At 35.8% G+C, this 18,643-nt stretch overlaps 1 protein-coding gene across 8 annotated transcripts in view; it reads right to left on the bottom strand.

Annotated features, from left to right (window-relative positions):
- The window catches only part of ITPR2 (inositol 1,4,5-trisphosphate receptor type 2), a 529,604-nt gene that overhangs the window by 163,940 nt on the left and 347,021 nt on the right, over positions 1-18,643 (bottom strand). For all 8 annotated transcript variants that reach the window (XR_013522736.1, XM_054238248.2, XM_078339073.1 and 5 more), the window contains 2 exons: positions 2,785-2,893; positions 1,470-1,657 (listed from right to left, as the gene is read on the bottom strand). Coding sequence is in view for 7 of the 8 variants with exons in the window: in XM_054238248.2 (XP_054094223.1) it covers positions 1,470-1,657; positions 2,785-2,893 (297 nt within the window). In the remaining variant the exon portion in view is untranslated. The remainder of the gene's footprint in view (positions 1-1,469; positions 1,658-2,784; positions 2,894-18,643) is intronic.

Genomic DNA, 18,643 nt, shown 5'->3' with positions numbered 1-18,643 from the left:
AAATAAGCCAGGCACACGGAGACAAATGCCACATATCACTTAAACGTGGAATCTAAAAATGTTGAAGTCATAGAAGTAGACAGTAGAACACTGGTCAAAGAGTTCATTTTCAGCTAAACAGGAGGAGCAAGTTCTGGCATTCTACTGCACAGCAAGGCGATGATACTTAATAATATGTTATATATTTCAAAACAGCTGAAAGAATTTTAAATGTTCTCACTACAAGCAAATGATAAATATTTCAGGTGATGAATATGGTAGTTATCTTGAACTGATCATTATGCAATGTATAAATACATCAAAGCATCAATTGTACCCCATAAATAAACATAAAGAGTATTTGTCAATTAAAAGTTAAAATTTTTAAAAGTCCCAACTGAACGCCTGGTCAGAAAAGACAATTTCCAAGAAAATCTACTCAACTTCCTCCATCACCTCCATCTTCAACTTCCCTCAGAGGAACGTGCTGCAGCTACAGCATCATGAGAATTTTAAACACTTTCTTTTCTCAACACAGTATTACTGATTTAGGGTTGTTTTTGTCACCTCATGCCACTTGCTGCTCGTGAGGCCTTTATTCCTAAAGCCACTATGACTGGATGTGTTTTATGGTAATATTCCCATTGTTCAATGGATTTAATGGTTAAATGAAGCACAATATCCCACTTTCAAATTAGACATGGCTTCTGCTGGCCATGAGTCAAGAAAATGGCTTTTGGAATTTCTAACTATACACTTAGTTGTAAATAGATAGTTTTCTTTACTGACCAAGGCAAACCTAGAAAGAGCAGGCTACCTAGCAGCAAAACAGACAGCTATATAGGAAAAATAAATTCCTGTGTTCCAATCCTTGGTAGGGTGGTCATATTAACAACTGATTGTATTTTGTCAAATAGCTAGAAAAGTGAATTTCGAGTGCTCCCAACACAAAAAATGATAAAGGTTTAGGTGAAGGATGTGCTAATTACCCTGATTTGATCATTACATATTGTATACATGTATCAAAATATCACACTGTACCCTATAAATATGTACAATTATTATTATTTAACCATAATAACAAAAGAAAAAGAAAGACTGGAGGACAATGTCTGTCATCTGAGAACACTCCCCAGCTCTCAGACTCACACAGCATGGGCAACTTGGCAGAAGTTTCAAAAGAAAATATATGCCCTCTGGAAATAGTGGCCTAATGTGTGCAGGTGAGCATATTGCTCACTGTTGTGGTATTCCTGGAATAATGTCAGAAGGATGTTTCAGAGGAATGTTATGCTTGATTGAATAAATTGTGAAGCTCTGTAGTTTCTACAGCAAATCGAATACATTTATAAGGAAAGTGTGATACATGGATTTTTTTTTAGATAGTCATAAGAGCTAAAAGAAACACATTAATTTTACTTGCTTTCTGTGACAAGCAAACAAGAAATACCAATAATAAATTGTAATGCCCATGATTGATGAACAAGTACCTGTGTTTGTGTGTTTCCTCCTTCAAGCAAGGCAATGCCGAGGAAAATGCCTTCCGAAAAAATTCTGTCATTTTTGGTGTTCACTATAACATCGATGACAAGTTCCGATGCACCTTCTTTATCCAGCAGACACTGAATGTCTGACATTGATATCCCCATCTTATCTGAATCTTGTCCAGAGAAGCTTCCTGTGATTAGGAAAAATAAATAAATAAACTTTAATTGTAGACATTATTAGCATGTAAGATTTTCAAATTTTTAAACCATAAAAATCTTAATCTTGAGATTTTTCCCTACAAAGTTAAATATAATTGAAGCTTGAGGCTGGACATGTTGGCTCACACCTATAATCCCAGCACTTTGAGAAGCCAAGGTGGGTGTGGATCACTTGAGGTCAGGAGTTTGAGACCAGCCTGGCCAACAGGGTGAAACTCCAATTCTACTAAAAATACAACAATTAGCCAGGCGTGGTGGTGCATGACTGTAATCCCAGCTACTTGGGAAACTGAGGCAGGAGAATTGCTTGAACCTAGGAGGCAGAAGTTGCAGTGAGTCAAGATTGTACCACTGCACTCCAGCCTGTGTGACAGAATGAGACCTGTCTCAAAAAAAAAAAAACAGTGCTTGAGCTTAAAAATATCAACATTTGTAAAAATAGAACATGTTATTAAATGTTTGACAAGTGATTAAATGTTTTTCTTAAAAATAGAAAAAAAACTAGCTTTATTTTGCCCTTAATTTATATATTAACAGATTATAACTTAGTTTAACTATTTTTTCAAAGTCAAAAAGCAAAATCAAGTCTGATGTTCAAATTTGTTGTTTTATGAACTCAAGTTGTATGAAAGGATTTTTTTCTTTTTTTTTTTTTTTTTGAGATGAAGTCTCACTCTGTCACCCAGGCTGGCATGGCACAATCTTGGATCACTGCAATCTTCACTTCCTGGGTTCAAGTGATTCTCCTGCCTCAGCCTCCCGAGTAGCTGGGACTACAGGCATGTGCCCCACACCTGGCTAATTTTTTCTTTTTTTCTTTCTTTTTTTTGTATTTTTAGTAGAGATGAGGTTTCACTGTGTTAGGCACGATGGTCTTGATCTCCTGACCTCATGATCCGCTATTCGCCAGCCTCAGCCTCCCAAAGTGCTGAGATTACAGACATGAGACACCACTCCTGTACTATACGAACGTTTTTAATGGTGATTTTTAAATGACTTTTTAATATATCTTCCATTTAAGTAAAATACTAGAGTAACACTGACATGAAGATATGTCATGAGAATTCTAAAGTAAGAAAAAAAAAATTACAGGACTTACCTCCCACCTGTGCAGTTTTTGAGTAGGCTCCTGACAGGTGTCCATTCATACCAACATTATAATCACCTTTAAAGTATCGATTCAGAAGTATCTTTCTTAATGTGTTACCCTAATAAGAAGGATAACAAAGAGTCATTGTTTCCTTTTCTAATAAAAGTGAAAAATGTCAGAATGTTAAATGCCTTAAATGCATTTTGTGAATGATGTTGAGACATGGAAAAATTAACTTCATACCAGATATTATTTTCTGAGGCAAAAATTTAGTAATGCATTCCAATAAAATAATAATTTTGCTTCTCATAATAAATAAAGAGGGTGGAAGCAGCTTTTTGGAGGTGATGAACAGGTTTATGGCATATATTGTAGTGATGGTTTCACAGTATATGCTTATCTCCAGACTCATCAAGTTGCACAGATTAAATATATACAGCTTTTTGTATGTTAATTAATCATAATTCAATTTAAAGAGTTTTAAAATAATTTGATATGGCCAAAAATAAAAAATCAGAGTATGCTCAATAGAATGTATTTGAAAAATCCCAAATGCTATAAATTTAAGATTGCCTCAAAAGCTGAAGTTCCCAGAGTTGGGGGAGTATCAGTTGCCTAAAGAAGACTCAGAATAATAAACACCTAAGAATTGGAAAGCAAAGGGCTTAGGTGGAGGAGTTTAGTTAAAGGAGCCAGAAAAGAGCTGGGAACAGAGCAGGTGCTCAAAAAATTAAGCTTGATAAAACGGACTAAATTATATTTAAATTCCAAAATGCTTTATTCAGAAGACCATAGGAAAAGACAGTGTATTCCTCTACAAATTTCATAATCCAAAAATTCCTAAGTCTTCAATTTTGTACTGATTACAGGATATTTGTAAAATGATACATTACATAATATAATTGCTTGTATGTACATAAGAAACATGGATAACTCCAAATATTCTCTTTTATTGGTGTATTATTTCAATTAAAAAAGTGATTCAAAGCATTATTTAAGGAATACTTGTTTAAGCTATTTAAATTAACACAACAACTACAGAGTTGCTATTCCCACCTTGCAGGTAAGGAAACTGTGGCCCAAGAGCTTAGGTAGGTGGCTGCAGATGATGCAGTTAACAGGTGATTGAGTAACACCTGACTCAACTCTTGACTACAAAATCCAGCCATTTCCTCATGCCATGCTGCACCCAACCTTCATGCTGTGACATGTAGCTCTCATTCCTCCTTCACTTTGTCATATTTTAGTTATTCTCCCTCAAGTTCTTCAGGTATTGTCCTCAGTTCTTTTGTTGTGCTCCTCTCCTGGCTGGCAATTTCATCCGATCCTTAGCTGCACAATCACTTCTGCTGCTCTGCCTGCCAGATAGGTTTCCTCTAGCCTGGGCCTTGCTTTCCTAAGCTTCTCATTCTGTTTCTGCTTGTATTTCCTTACCTGTGTCTTGAGGTTCCACTGGTATCTCAAACTCAATTTTCAAAACAGAATATTCCTTCTCTTTCAAATGTTTTCCCCTTAATTTTAATTTCTTTTAAGAAGATCACATCCATTCTGGTCATGTAAGCTCCAAATTTAAGGGATCACCTACTATCCAACCCCAACTTGATAATAATTTGAAATGGCAAATAACATGAAATCCTACCTATTCTATCTTTTCAGCTGTAGTTTCCAATGGTGTCTTCCTAATAATATTTTAACCAAATTGAACCATATGATCATTTCTCAACCAAAGCCTTCTATGTCTTTCCTTTACTCATATTCTATTCATTGCCTGAAATGATCTTCTTTCATCTTACTCATGAAGAGGTTCTATCTTCCCTCTGCATTCTACAAATATTCATTAGGTACCAATTGTTTTAGGCACCATCCTAAGTCAATAAGATATGACCCTCCCCTCAAAGAGTTTACAATGACATGAGCACAATAATATAAACATCCACCAGGTCTTCTGAAAGCATAAGAGGAAGCAGTTGACTGAGGAGGTTCCACATACCATAGCCTCTCTACTAACTTATGTGATCATCAAACAGACCTGTATTATGCATAGTTAATGCTCAACTAACATGTCCTAAATGTCATAGTGCCAGAATTTTTGAGACAAGGTCTCACTCTGTCACCCAGTCTGGAGTGCAGTGGTGCAATCTCAGCTCACTGCAACCTTCACCTCCCTGGTTCAAGCAATTACCCTGCCACAGCCTCCTGAGTAGCTGGGATTACAGGTGCATGCCACCACACCCAGCTAAATTTTTTTGTACTTTTAGTAGAGACGGGGTTTCACCATGTTGACCAGACTGGTCTCAAACTCTTGACCTCAGGCAATCTGCCCACCTCAACCTCCCAAAGTGCTAGAATTACAGGGATTAGCCACCGCACGCGGCCAGTGCCAAGAATTCTAATAGACACTCATAATGTCTGGAGTTTGCTTATCCTTATAGCGACTTTTATTTATTGGTACTTAAATTCTTAGAAAACAGACATTTATTTCTGCTTCCTATTTCATGTTTTCTTTCTTTAAGACCTTTTCATAATGGGGTATAGGTAAGTAAAAGTGATGACTAGTCTCAAAAGAAATAGCGAGGTATAAGATTTTATTCTGCCAAAGAATACAAATCTAGTATCTTCTATCCCTTATAAAACTTAAGTACAGCACCTAGAAGAAACATATGAAATGAAAATAGTTCTTACTTTATCTTTTGTTAAAGAGAAAGTCCTTTGAGTTGAATTAATTTCATTTGGCCAAAGAATATTTCTTACAAAAGTAAAGGAAAAACAAAATAAAGCATTTCTTTAGAGTCAACGTCTTTGGGCATTTACTATGACTCCCATTATAGTAGAAGGAGATGCTACGAAAAATCTTTTAGACCCATAAACTACAGGGTTGAAGTTATAAGTTGGGGAGAAAAATGTGAGGTCATATTAACTGAAGCACTATTTTTTTTTAAAGGGTAGCTCAGTTTGTTGTACTATTCATGGATCTCGCCTCTACAGACCACTCACTCTAACCCCGTAGAAGATAGTTGGCCCACTTGTAATAACCAAAGCTGACAATGTGAAAATTCAGGCTTTTTTGTTGAAATTGCACAAGTCAGCATCACTGCCTGAAAGGGAACCTGTTGTGAAGAGGACTGAACCCTTGTGAACTAGCTCTCTTTTTAGTCTCTGCAAGAATCTTTGATTTATTAGTATTATGATCATTATGTAGAGACAGGGTCTTGCTATGTTGCCAAGGCTGTAGTACAGTGGCACATTCATAGCTCATTGCAACTGCACACTCCTGGCCTCAAGCAATCCTCTCACCTTGGCCTCCCAAAGCTCTGGGATTAGAGACATGAACCACTGCACCTGGCCCTGGAAGAGTCTTTAATTACACCTTTTTATCACACTACTGTAAGAACCCAACCAAGAGATAAACAAATAAGTTTTTTTCAACACGAAATAGAAAATTTTACCATTTACTTTTTAAAATGCCCTTTTTTGCTGCTAGAATAATAAAACTATTTAAAACCAACCAAAGAGTAGAATTATGTAACACCAAATCAAAAATAAGCATTATATTTGTGATTATTTTTGAATTCCCTTCAGCAGATAAAATCACAGATGCCTATCAGATTCACAGACATGAAAATCAAATGAGCAACATTCTCCTTACTCAGTTATAGCCCATTGGAAGCATCTATTTCCTCACTATGCAATATTCAGAATGCCACAGAAAAGGCAGGGGCTTCCTATTTTCTCTGTTCTCAACTCTGAAGCCGCACTGCCTGGATTCAAATCCCTTCTACGCCATATACTAACTGGGGATCTTAAACAAGTTACTTCATCACTCTGGGCCTCAGTCCCTAAACTGTCAAATGAAATTGTTAACTATCTACTCTCAAAGGATTTCTGTGATAATTAAATAGTTAAAGTTTACTGAAAGTACTTGGAACAGTTCCCAGCAGATAGTAAGTGCTATAGAAATTGTGCATTGTTGATATTATCTTTGCTAGTATTAATATTATCCAGATCATGTGAACAGGCTACAACTTGCAAAGTGCTTTTTCAGACACTTTCTCATGTAATACCAAGCCTTTCCTCAAAAGTAAAATAAATTGCCAGCATATTAAGAAAATGGCAAAAATAAAAAATGATAAACTGCCCCCAAATCCTAGCTTATTAACTATTCATCAGTCCTTAGAATTATATACTTATTAGGTAACATGGCAAAGTCACCCTAAAGCATGAATATACTTCATAATATAAAATGTACCCTTACAACTTCAACTAAAGTTGAAACAAATTCTATCTTGGTTCAAACTTCAGTTTTGTGCTAAGACAAACTTTAGTGCTAAAAATGATTGATGAATAGGGTACAAACAAAACAAGATTCTGTTATGTCTTAGTGATCTTCATTTAAGAATAAAAAAATTCAGGTATTGCTACATCACAAGTTCAGCAAAAACTCACTTCTCTTGTCAACTATCAAGTTCTGACTAAAGGAGTGAGAGACAAGGACTGTGGCCCAGTTTGCTTTGGGGCATTTTTTATAGTTTGCACTCTCTGTGCAGTGGTGGTAGTTTAAATGTGAGTCATTTCTCCAAATTACTTTAATTCAAAAGACACTGTAAAACCATTGTCAGAAATTCTGGTGCCAGGGTTACAAATAATTGTCTCAGAGCTATAATTGCCATGGCAGAAATTAGGGACGAACTAAAAGCACGTTAGGCCATTGCGAAAAGAATTTCACCACAGTTGAGAAGTTTGACTTCAGTGCTGATTCTTCAAACCCAAAATACATTCCTGATGCGCCTCCTGTGGGAGGTCTCTCTGCTGGGTGAGGACAAGCAAGGAATGTCCTTTACAGCCTTTTCAGTATCAGAGTCAATTCCAGGCCACAAGACACTACTTTTAGCCAATGTCTTCATGTGAACACATCCCAGATGTGCTCAATGTAATGTAGCCAAGATAACTAACAACCACCTTCTGAAATTACAACAAAATATCTCCATAAAAAGACATCTTTTGTGGCCAGAGAAGTCATGCTGATCATTTGTGAATATCTGGGAGGACTGGGATTTTCCTGCCCACTCCCTATTATGCCGAATCCAATGCATCAAAAATTAATAAAAAGCTCAGAAATCACTGATTTTCGTGGATAGGAATGATAATCAAATTTGCACATCCTAGAAAGAACCTAAATTTTGTTTTGTTTTTGAGGAAGCACAAGTCCATTTGCCTTAATGGGGGGTTAACAGCCTTAGGAGAGAAGAGTTCAAGGATATGTGATATTTGAGGTACAGATAACCACATTCATTCCCATCCCCTTAGAAAAACAATTTACTAAGGTAATATTTTTCTATTATGCAAAATAGAATCAAGACATCCAAAAAAATGACAACCAGCATCCCAGAAAACCAAGTCCTCAACTAGAAATTCAAAAGGTAATGAAAACTGCAAACTAAAGATGCCCAATTTAAGTCTTACCCTCAAAGATTTATGATTAGCTACTAATCAGCTGAGACAAGACCTATACAGAGGTGATGATATGTACCTGTTAGTCTCCTCATAGTCCCATTTTAACATTAAACTTGTATTAGCATAATTAGTGTTTCCGTAACCTTTTGGTTTAGTAACAATATACCTGATTAGGTATTTTTCCTCATTTGAATTCCCAGGGGTAAAAAGGTACATTTCTCATTTCAATACATTATTATAACAACTGTATCTTTGTGGAGTGACATTCTATCCATCATTATAATCACCTATATTTTCAGAAAACTACTTTGGGAAAATATAGTCAATCTGCTATAATCTAGCTGTCCAATCATTTGAACGTCTTATTTTCTCTGTCCAAGAAGTTTATGTCAATTTCTCTCCCTGTTGCCTTTGCCTAGTTTTCTTAAGACAGGAAACACAAATTTCAATAGGAGTAGTTATATGCACTCAGAAGATGCTATTCATCAACACAATGACACACTTGTTACACTCTTGAAAAATATATGATGTCTCAATGATTTTAGTAAAGAGTCTTATAAAAAAACAAGACTGTGGAAAATGTTAGAACCAAATATCCATTTACCATAATGGCAATCTAATTCCAGATCTATTCTTTCCTTGTTTTTATTAATTGTAAAGACATTTGTTACATTTCTACCATGTGTCAGGAACTACAAACGTGGATGCAAAAGTAATTCTGCAGCATATGCTGAAAGAATTTTCAGATATGTAGAGTTGAGATACATGGCACTGTTTTCCAGTATAAATAATCCTCACCAGACCATTTGACTTCATTGGTGAAATTTAAATGTTTAAACAGTAAAGGATGAGGTGTAAATATTTGATAATGATGCTGAATGTAAGAGTGACTTCAATAACCACTCTGAGTTTATCAACTATCCTAGCCTCAAGATAAACAGGGTTGCTGAGGTTTTGTTATGAGATGATTCTATACTCCACAGACAGTAAGGAATAAAGAAAACTGTATTTGTTTTCTTTGGGGGACTAATTAAAACCTCCCAGTATTTGAATTCCAGGAACTACACTGACTAACATCAAACTCAGCAGACCCTTCTACCTCAACCATTTTAAATACAGGGTTTGCTGAAATTCAGAGTTTAAGAACTTATACAACCTCTCACCAATAGGACTTGACAATGGATTTTACTGCTTGTAATTGTTTGGTTTTCTGAATAAGCAGTCTTTTGACTTTCAGAACAAAACTAAGAGGAGGGTGAGTAAGCAAGAAATAGCAGACACGCTTTAAATATCATCTCCTTATTGAATGACTGTATTCACATAGCATAAATCAGTTCCTCATAAAATCACACTCAAAGGACAGTGGCACACAATCATTGAAGTAAAGCCCATAATCCCCCGGTATACAGTATAAAACCTACTAGAATACTATTTGCTGCTGAAAAGAATGGAATCAGTAATGCCAGTGCAGGTGTAAGTACACACACCGAAAGACTGGGGAAAATGGAATGTCAAGAGGTAATTTCAAAGCTTCTGCAAAGACTATGTTGCTGGGGGGTGGTATGGAAAAGTGTGTAACTCAGTAATGGACTTAGCTTATGGCGCATCCCAGAAAGTACAAGAGGAAAAAGCAGGAGAGGGAAGGAGATTGAAATAAATGAGAACACCGACACTCATCTGAATAGCAATATGAACTTCAGTAGGAGAAAGGTCTTCCACCTGGACAATGGGGAAAGTAGTATTTAGTTTGCTGTTTTAAAGTGCTACTCCCAGATTCTGTGACATCTGTTATATTTCTACTATCATTTAGTGAAGATAGGCACAACTTTGGAAGGTGGTGTCACAGGAGGTAAGGAACAATACATACAGGGACGTATCACCAGCACTATCCTACCCTATATTGGCCTTCCTGTTTCTATGGAATTTCTTGCATTCTCAACAGTAGTGCAGTCCTTGATCTTAAAGCTGTGACCTCCTGATCTACGAACAAGAAAATGTGGTTCACAGGGCAGTGAGAGGAGTGCATGGCTCTGAAGAGCAGGCAAGGAAATAATGTGGAGAAGACTGCACCCCACCAATACGCACGCACACACACACACACACACACACACACACACAAAGTGAAAGACAAAGACCTCATTATTTTTCCCAAAAACACTGGAATTAAATTATTCTTAAAAGAGAGGAATAAAACTAACACAGGTATTAATCAATCAATGCAATATTTGACAAAGTATGTATGAAGACAAATTTTAATGAACTCAGAATACATTTAGAAGTTCCTCAGATAAAACAGTCTACGGAATCTACGATAGAGAAGTTGTAAATGGCACAACTTCGAAGGGAAGCCTTGAGAATTAAATGAGATAATATCTACACACAGTTTAATACATAAGAAATTCAGCTTATGAATGCTCCCTGCATTGGCAGTGATAACACCTAACACACGTTAGCAGACCTTAGTTGAAATGATGTCTCAGAGAGTAATGTGATTGGTTTGAGTCTGGGTTCTTCCACTTATTGGCTTTGTGATCTAACTGCCCCCATCTATGGATGATAATATTTACACTGCAAGGCTCTTTAAGGATTAAGAAAATTAAATATGAAAAGCTTTATGTTCTTAACCCATCACAAGTGCTAAACAAACAACTACTGTAATATTTTGTTTTATATTTAAAGGAAAGTATGAATAAGTCTCACTCTGGGGAAGATGTGCACAATTGATGACATAAAAAGGATATTACAATGCCCAGTGCCACAAGACAGCCATGGCTTTCATAGTTGACATAAATATTCACTTCCAACCTTCTACAATTTTTCAAGAGAAGGCAAATGAAAAACAGCATTCATTTTGTGAAAGATTACTTTGAAGCCAATTTCATCAGCATGCCATAATTTCTTAAAAATAACACTTAATTGTGGGTAGGTTTCAACCCACCCCTATTACATGTATAAAACAGAATTCTTCAGAAGATAATTTAGACAGACTTTTCTTGAAGTAGTGTTATAAGGAAAACCAGTATTCCATGTTCTGTGAGGAAAGAGTTATTTTCCCTCCTATTGGGTTTTAGCACAAGAAATATATTAAGTATGTTTATAAAGTTATTATCATACAATAATTGTTCATTAGAGGAAAGACTATGCTTCCTAATACATGTACATATATCTCTCCATATCCACAGGTACCCCTCTAAGTCATTTTTCACTTAACATTCAGATGCTTGCAAAACAATGGATGACTGGTATTCAGAATACATGAATATACAAAGAGTGTTTATATATCAATTAGGTTCTTGTAGAAAAGTTGACAGAAGAACTGAACTGGCATTTCATATAAGAAACACATATGGCCAATAAACATGAAAAAATGCTTACCTTCATTGGTAATCAAAGAAATGCTAATAAAATGGTGGAGACACCATATTCCCAAACTGGAATATTAACAGTAGTAAACAGATTAAATAGAGCCTCACTGTAATACACACCAACCTTGATGAATGGTAAAAATAGAAAAATGAGAGAGAAAAAAAGGGAAGTCCTGGAAGACATGTAGTGTTGCATTCAAAAAGTGAACTACCACTTGCCTCTAGTAGGGGAGGCCAGAACACATAGGTAGACACAAGTTACAGGTAATGTTCTCATTCTTCAGTTGGCTGAGGAACTCATGGATCTTCATTATATTATTATGCTTTATAGTTAAAATTCATGTTGTACATATTCCTTCATAAAAGTCCAATAATATGGTAAAAGAAAATCCTCAAGAAATCATGATGACAGCTTCCTACATAGGATGTTCTATTGCTTTCCAGCTGTCTTTGAATTCTGCCTAAAATCCATAGTATTACTTTAGAGAATGATACATGATGCAACACCTACAGATTTGAGCCACTGTCATCATTGTCTTCTGAACAATCCACATCTTCCTCCTGCCTCACAGCTTCTTAGTGTTGTATTATGCCCCTTTTTGCTTCAAGACATTAACAGATGATGTTCTCTTTCACCAGCCATGCTTTCTGTTGCTGGACTCCTAGCTTTACTTAAATTCTACTTTTAGATCTCAGCTCAACTATATCTTCCTCAGAGTCATCCTCTCTAACTCACCAAGTCAATTCTCATTAAGTCCTCTTATAACAGCATGTGCATCACCATGTACTTTAGCTGTATATTTATTTATACCAACCTTTCAATTCTCAATGATTTCCATCACTCTCTATTAGATTATAAGTAACATGAGGACAGGAACTGTACCCTTTTTTTTTTTCCATTTTTGGCTGACCATTGACTCCTACACCTAGCCCAAAAGCTACCAAACTAAGTATTCAATAAATATTTTTGACTAAATGTAGGAATCAATGATTTTGAATGAGAGATCACTCAATTTATCAACAAAATTTGATGCTGATATATGTTGTATATCATATCTGATTACTTTGAAAAACATTTGAGATTTATTCAATGTTACTTGCATATTACATATTTTTAGAACAAGGCTGGGTGCCCTGTATTTTTAGTGTTAATACAAGGCATCCAACCTTGTACTAAAAATATTTAAATCTTTAGCATCACACTAAAAATACAAGGTGCCCAGCCTTATACTAAAAATATTTAATATGCAAATATTAAAGCGCATTATTGGCTCATGCCTGTAATCCCAGCATGTTAGGAGGCCAAGGAAGGAGGATTTCTTAAGCCCACGAGTTCAAGACAAGCCTATACAATAATAGGAAGACCTCTTCTCTACAAAAAAAAAAGAAAAAAATTAGCCTGGTGTGGTAACACATGCCTGTGGTCCCAGCTACTCTGGAGGACTAGACAGGAGGATCACTGGAGCTCAGAAGTTTGCAACTGGCCTAGGAAACATAGCAAGCCTTCATCTCTACTAAAAATAGGAAAATAATTCAGACGTGGACACCTGTGGTCCCAGCTACTAGGAGGCTGAGGTGGCAGGATCACTTGAGCCTGGGAAATCAAGGCTGCAGTGAGCCATGATTGCACACCGCACTCCATCCTGGGAGACCCTGTTCAGCCTGGGAGTGGGACCCTGTCTCAAAAAAAAATTTAGCACATAAAACTCATTACCTATGGTCGACTGAAAGAAGGAAATTATGTTGAAATCCAAGAAGCAAAATGTTAGAACACTTAATAATAAAGATGGACAATTTCAATATTCAGCCCAAAAGATTGGAAGTTAAAATACTAATCAATGATTGCAGATGTAGCAGATTGCAAGAGAACACACTAACATCCCAAAAGTCCAGTCCAGGTTATTCTCCTGTTACAATATGTCTATTGCATAAGATTTTCATATTTTACTAAAAAAAACTAAGAAACCACCTTAATGCTGCACATCCTGCAAAGATCTGACTCAGCAACTCCATTCCTAATATTATGTGAATATGCCAATTTGAAGAGATACAAAGTCACTGTTCTCTTTTTAAACTATTATGTTTGAATGTGTCATAATTTATCACAGAAGATAAAGATAATTCTTTTATGTCATTTTCCTCATGAAATAAAAAATCATTTCGTTTCTTTAGTGTTTATTGCCACATTAAAAATGATATAAAACTAATCTTAATCATTTCTTGCATCTGTTTGTCCAAGAGGCCACATATTTGGCCTATTTTAATATAAGCAATTATCTGTTCCCATGTGTTCTACATGTAAGCCATAATTTTCAAAGAATGTTGCAGAGAGAAAACTATGAGACAGTGATTTAGTACTAGTGAAAAATAAAAATCCCTTAAATTTTCATCAACATTTCAAAGCACCAACACAATTATTACTAAAAGAAAATGAGGTCTCAGTTCAAACAAGATTAGAGATGTCTGAGCTAATTAAAGGGGCCAAGTGCCAAATGCTTACCTTAAAAAGGGTCTTTTTAAAAAAGGCTTATTAGACTTTTTATGGTCTTATGAACACCATATTGGAAATCAGTTTGATTCCCTGTGGCATACACCATTGCAGATATTTCACTACTTTAATGCATTTAGAACTATAACTGAAATCGGAGCACTAAGAAAGTAAACCTTTATTTTTAATAACATGTGAAGCATATTTGCTGGTAAGGAAGCATAGCCGCTTGGTAGTACTGTGGTGCTAGCCTCTGAATTATAAATGTGGATTTTCACAGGTTTGTGAATCACCTATTGAAATTAGCTTCTGGAAGGAACAAGATGAAACATTTTCAGGCTGAAAAGAAAGCCTAAAATCTTTAATAAACTTGATTTGAGGTAAACCAGCTTTTTTGAATTAATGAATTAAGAGATGAAGAATCATTTCAGTGAACTACAGGTTGCTCATGCTAATCTAAACTGGGGAAGAATAAGTCAATGAATATCTCTCTATTTCTCTCTCTCTCTCTCTCTCTTTCTCTGTGTGTGTGTGTGTGTGTGTGTGTGTGTGTGTCAGTGTGTATGTATGCAATATACACATGTATCTATTTTTGTACTCATGGACATTGATGCATATTTATAAAATGAATTAGGTCTTTGAAGTTTGAAGATTCTTACTTTCTCCTCTGGGTGTTGGTAAACATAAATGACTGGGTTGTCTCCAAAACACAAGTGAGCAAGCAGATCTCGTTTCTGCTTTATTTCATTGATTCTAGCACACACATTTTTTCACCCCACATTTTAACATTTCTAAATTACAGGTCACTTTAAAATAAATGGTGCACTATAGTTTAATTGGCAGCATTTATTTCTTTTTAGGGATACATAAAATTATGGTATGCCTTATTTATGACTGATGGTATATTAGAATTGAAATATATTGAATGAAAAAATAAGTATACCTTTTAATCTGGCATTGTATCAAATACTCATTGCTTCACCGTATGTGGCAACACTATTATTCTTGTTTTCTAGTTAAAATAAAGTAAGATGAAAACACACAGAAATTTATAAATTTAACCTTTGAATCAAACAGTTTATTTTCAGTGTTTTCCCTTTTTCATAATACATGTTGTTTATGTAGCCCAATTTGCCACCATAAGTTTTGACATCACATGCTCCAAACGGGCTTATGTTAAAATTAGCAAGGAAAATGACAATATTGATAGAGATGAAAGGTATATTTATCTTACAAATTAAGAGTAATGGAAAAGCAAATAAGTAAGAGACACACATTGAACTAATTTATGAAACATGGAAAATATTAAATTTCTCTCCATTTTAAAAAAATGCACCTTGATACCACCTGACCACCCACTGGGATGGTAAAATAAATGATCTCAAGACATGGGAAAAGCTGATATTGTGATCTTAACAATAACACATGTTGCTGAGGATGTGGAGAAATTGGGACTCTAATACACTGCTAATGGGAATATAAAATGGAGCAGCCACTTTGGCAGTTCCAAAAAAATTAAACGTCGAGTTACTATACATCTTAGCAATTCCACTCCTCAAATTTACCCTACAGAAATTAAAACAGAGGTCCACACTAAAACTTGTATAGAAATGTTCATTGCAGCATGATCCATAATAGTAGAGACAATCCAAAGAACCATCAAATGACTGGATAAACACAATGTGGTACATGCACACAATAGAATATTATTTGATAATAAAAAGGAACTGAAGTGCTGAGACCTGCTAGAACATGTATGAGCCTTTAAAACTTTATGCCAAGTGAACGGAGGCAGTCACAAAAGACTACATATTGTATGATTCCATTTATATAAAATGTCCAGAAGAAGTGAATTAGAGACAAAAAAATAGATTAGACAGCAACAAATAGCCAAGGGCTGGGGCTGGAGAGAATAGAGAGGGACCACTAAGAGGCATGGGATTTCTTTTAAGGGTGATGAAAATGTTATAAAATTAAACAGTGGCCGGGCGCGGTGGCTCAAGCCTGTAATCCCAGCACTTTGGGAGGCCGAGGCGGGTGGATCACGAGGTCAGGAGATCGAGACCATCCTGGTCAACATGGTGAAACCCCGTCTCTACTAAAAAATATACAAAAAATTAGCTGGGCATGGTGGCGCGTGCCTGTAATCCCAGCTACTCAGGAGGCTGAGGCAGGAGAATTGCCTGAACCCAGGAGGCAGAGGTTGCCGTGAGCCGAGATCGCGCCATTGCACTCCAGCCTGGGTAACAAGAGCGAAAATCCGTCTCAAAAAAAAAAAAAAAAAAAATTAAACAGTGACATTGGTTGTATATCTGTAAATATACCAAAAACCATTAAATTATATACTTTTGTAGGATGAATTTTACAGTATATGAGTATCCCAATAAAGCTGTTACCAAAATATAAAATAAATCCATTAGATTGGTTAAGGAAAATCACTCCTTAAGTGATTTTAAAGTACATCTCTTAAGGAAAATCATGTCAGTTCTGTCCAAGTTTTTGCTAAGCAGCTGAGCTGCTATTTGCCACAAAGTTCTTGCATTTAAGTGCATCTGTGCAACAGATATATTATTATGGCACATGTTTTGAATGTTACATCTGTTAGTAAAATGTAGAGAGGCTCAAACTGCTAATTAAATATAAAATTATATATGTCAATTAGGAGCCAATTTCTTGTTAAAACTGTCTAATGTTTAGGGCACAATAAATCAAGCTAGTATCTGGAACTGTTTGAGTCTTGACCTGTGTGGGAAGGCGGTCCAGTGCACTGAATTTAAGCTAGACAGTTTCCATGGATACCTCACACTACTTGAGGTGTAGAAACTCAAAATTATAAACAACTTCATGGAAATTATGCTTCACAAAATATATTGCTTTAAAAAAGACCTCATCTTCCTAAAAAAAGATCCCAGAATTAATTTTGTTAACATGTAGATAAGGGTTTTTTGTTTGTTTTTTTGGTGGGTAGGGGCAGGGAGAGAAGGGAAACAATTTAAAAAAAAATAGTCTTTAAGTTCCTTTGTCATTCATAAAGGAGGAAGAGACATTCAAACTGTTGCTCTCATAATTAGGTTTATAGCAAACCTCAAGAGTTTAAAGACAGTTTGTTTTTATAGGAACTAACTATTGAATTATGCCAGCTGAGTTTAATTAATCTAGCCACTGCATACTAAGATGCTAGTCTTTCCAAATAAACGAACACTATAATTACAACCAGGCTACTCCACCCATTATCCTTTACTGGTTCCCATGAAATAAGACTACACATCTTCCAGATGTGACAGAAAAGCCATAATGGTATTTGCCAACCATTTCAGAATTATACAAAATAAAGGATGAGAAGAATACATGTAGCTTCCATAAGAAAAGAAGGTGCTTCCCACAAGACTGTTGACAAGACCTGACCACACACCTGTTTATTTACAGCTTCAGCGGGCTAGAGAAGAAGTGAGAAGATCACAATGTCAGCTTTTTCCATGTCCCCAGATCACTTCCACTGTTAAGCAATCAGGTCCCAGAACTCCAAAGACAATCAGCATGCACAGAAATGCTGTCATTTTCTTTGGACCACTTATTCTAGTCATTACAGGAGGACCCGCAGAAGTAAGGTAAAGAACAGAAATTGTTTTAATAATGGAGACAAATGAATTAGTAAATTTGAATAGAATTAAACTAATATTTGATTGTGTATCAGGACAATTTCACAAATGTCATCTTATTTGGTGCTCATAGGAAACTAACACCTAGCTTACCAGCAAGAGGCAACTGCATTATTTGCTCTTCCAAAATATTTTTGAGAGTATACATTTGTTTTAATTTAAAGCAAAATAAAGACAGCTTTTTGAAAAATTATAAAATGTTCACTAGACATGTTGGGGGCAGAAGTTGATAGTGAAAGATCACAAAAAGAACTGTGCCAATAAATATACATATATTAAGTAGATCTCTTCTCTAATAACATGTTCTATGCTATTGCCAACTCTCCTCACCTATTTCAAATTCACTATTATCTCGACTTGCCCAAATTCTGTGTTCTCAGTCTCTTTTTTTCTGATCTATAACCAATCATTTCCTTGCAATCCTTCTTGCTTCTTCTAGGTGTCTAATTGTTCAAAGGTAGAGCGTTCCACAGGTATCACCCAGTCAGTGGTACAGGACCACCTTTCACACCTATGTGTGTTCCACTACTCCCAGGGCCTTTACCACCAAATCCTCCTTCCTTTCTGATCTGTTTAATGTCACTGTCTTCGAGAAGCTGATTCTGATACCCCTTCCCTAGCCCAGCTTGTGTCCTCTGGGTACACACTCACACTACATACTCATACAGCACTCTGGACTTCTCTTTCAGAGTAAATTTAAAACAGGAATTAACTAATCCCTGTCCAACTATTTGGTTGGCATATGATTTTCTCACTAAACGCCAAGAGGGTAGAGTGATTTGTTCATCAATGGCTTTCCAGGGTTGAGCAGACATTCAATAACTTTTTTTGTAAGTATTTACTATTTCATTCATTTTTTTTCTATTTCTAAGTACGTCTGCATTCTGTCATTTCCATGATTTCCT

The sequence above is a fragment of the Callithrix jacchus genome, chromosome 9 (genome assembly GCF_049354715.1).
Source record: "Callithrix jacchus isolate 240 chromosome 9, calJac240_pri, whole genome shotgun sequence".
Taxonomy (NCBI): Eukaryota; Metazoa; Chordata; class Mammalia; order Primates; family Cebidae; genus Callithrix; species Callithrix jacchus.
This window is presented reverse-complemented; position numbering and strand designations above follow the sequence as displayed.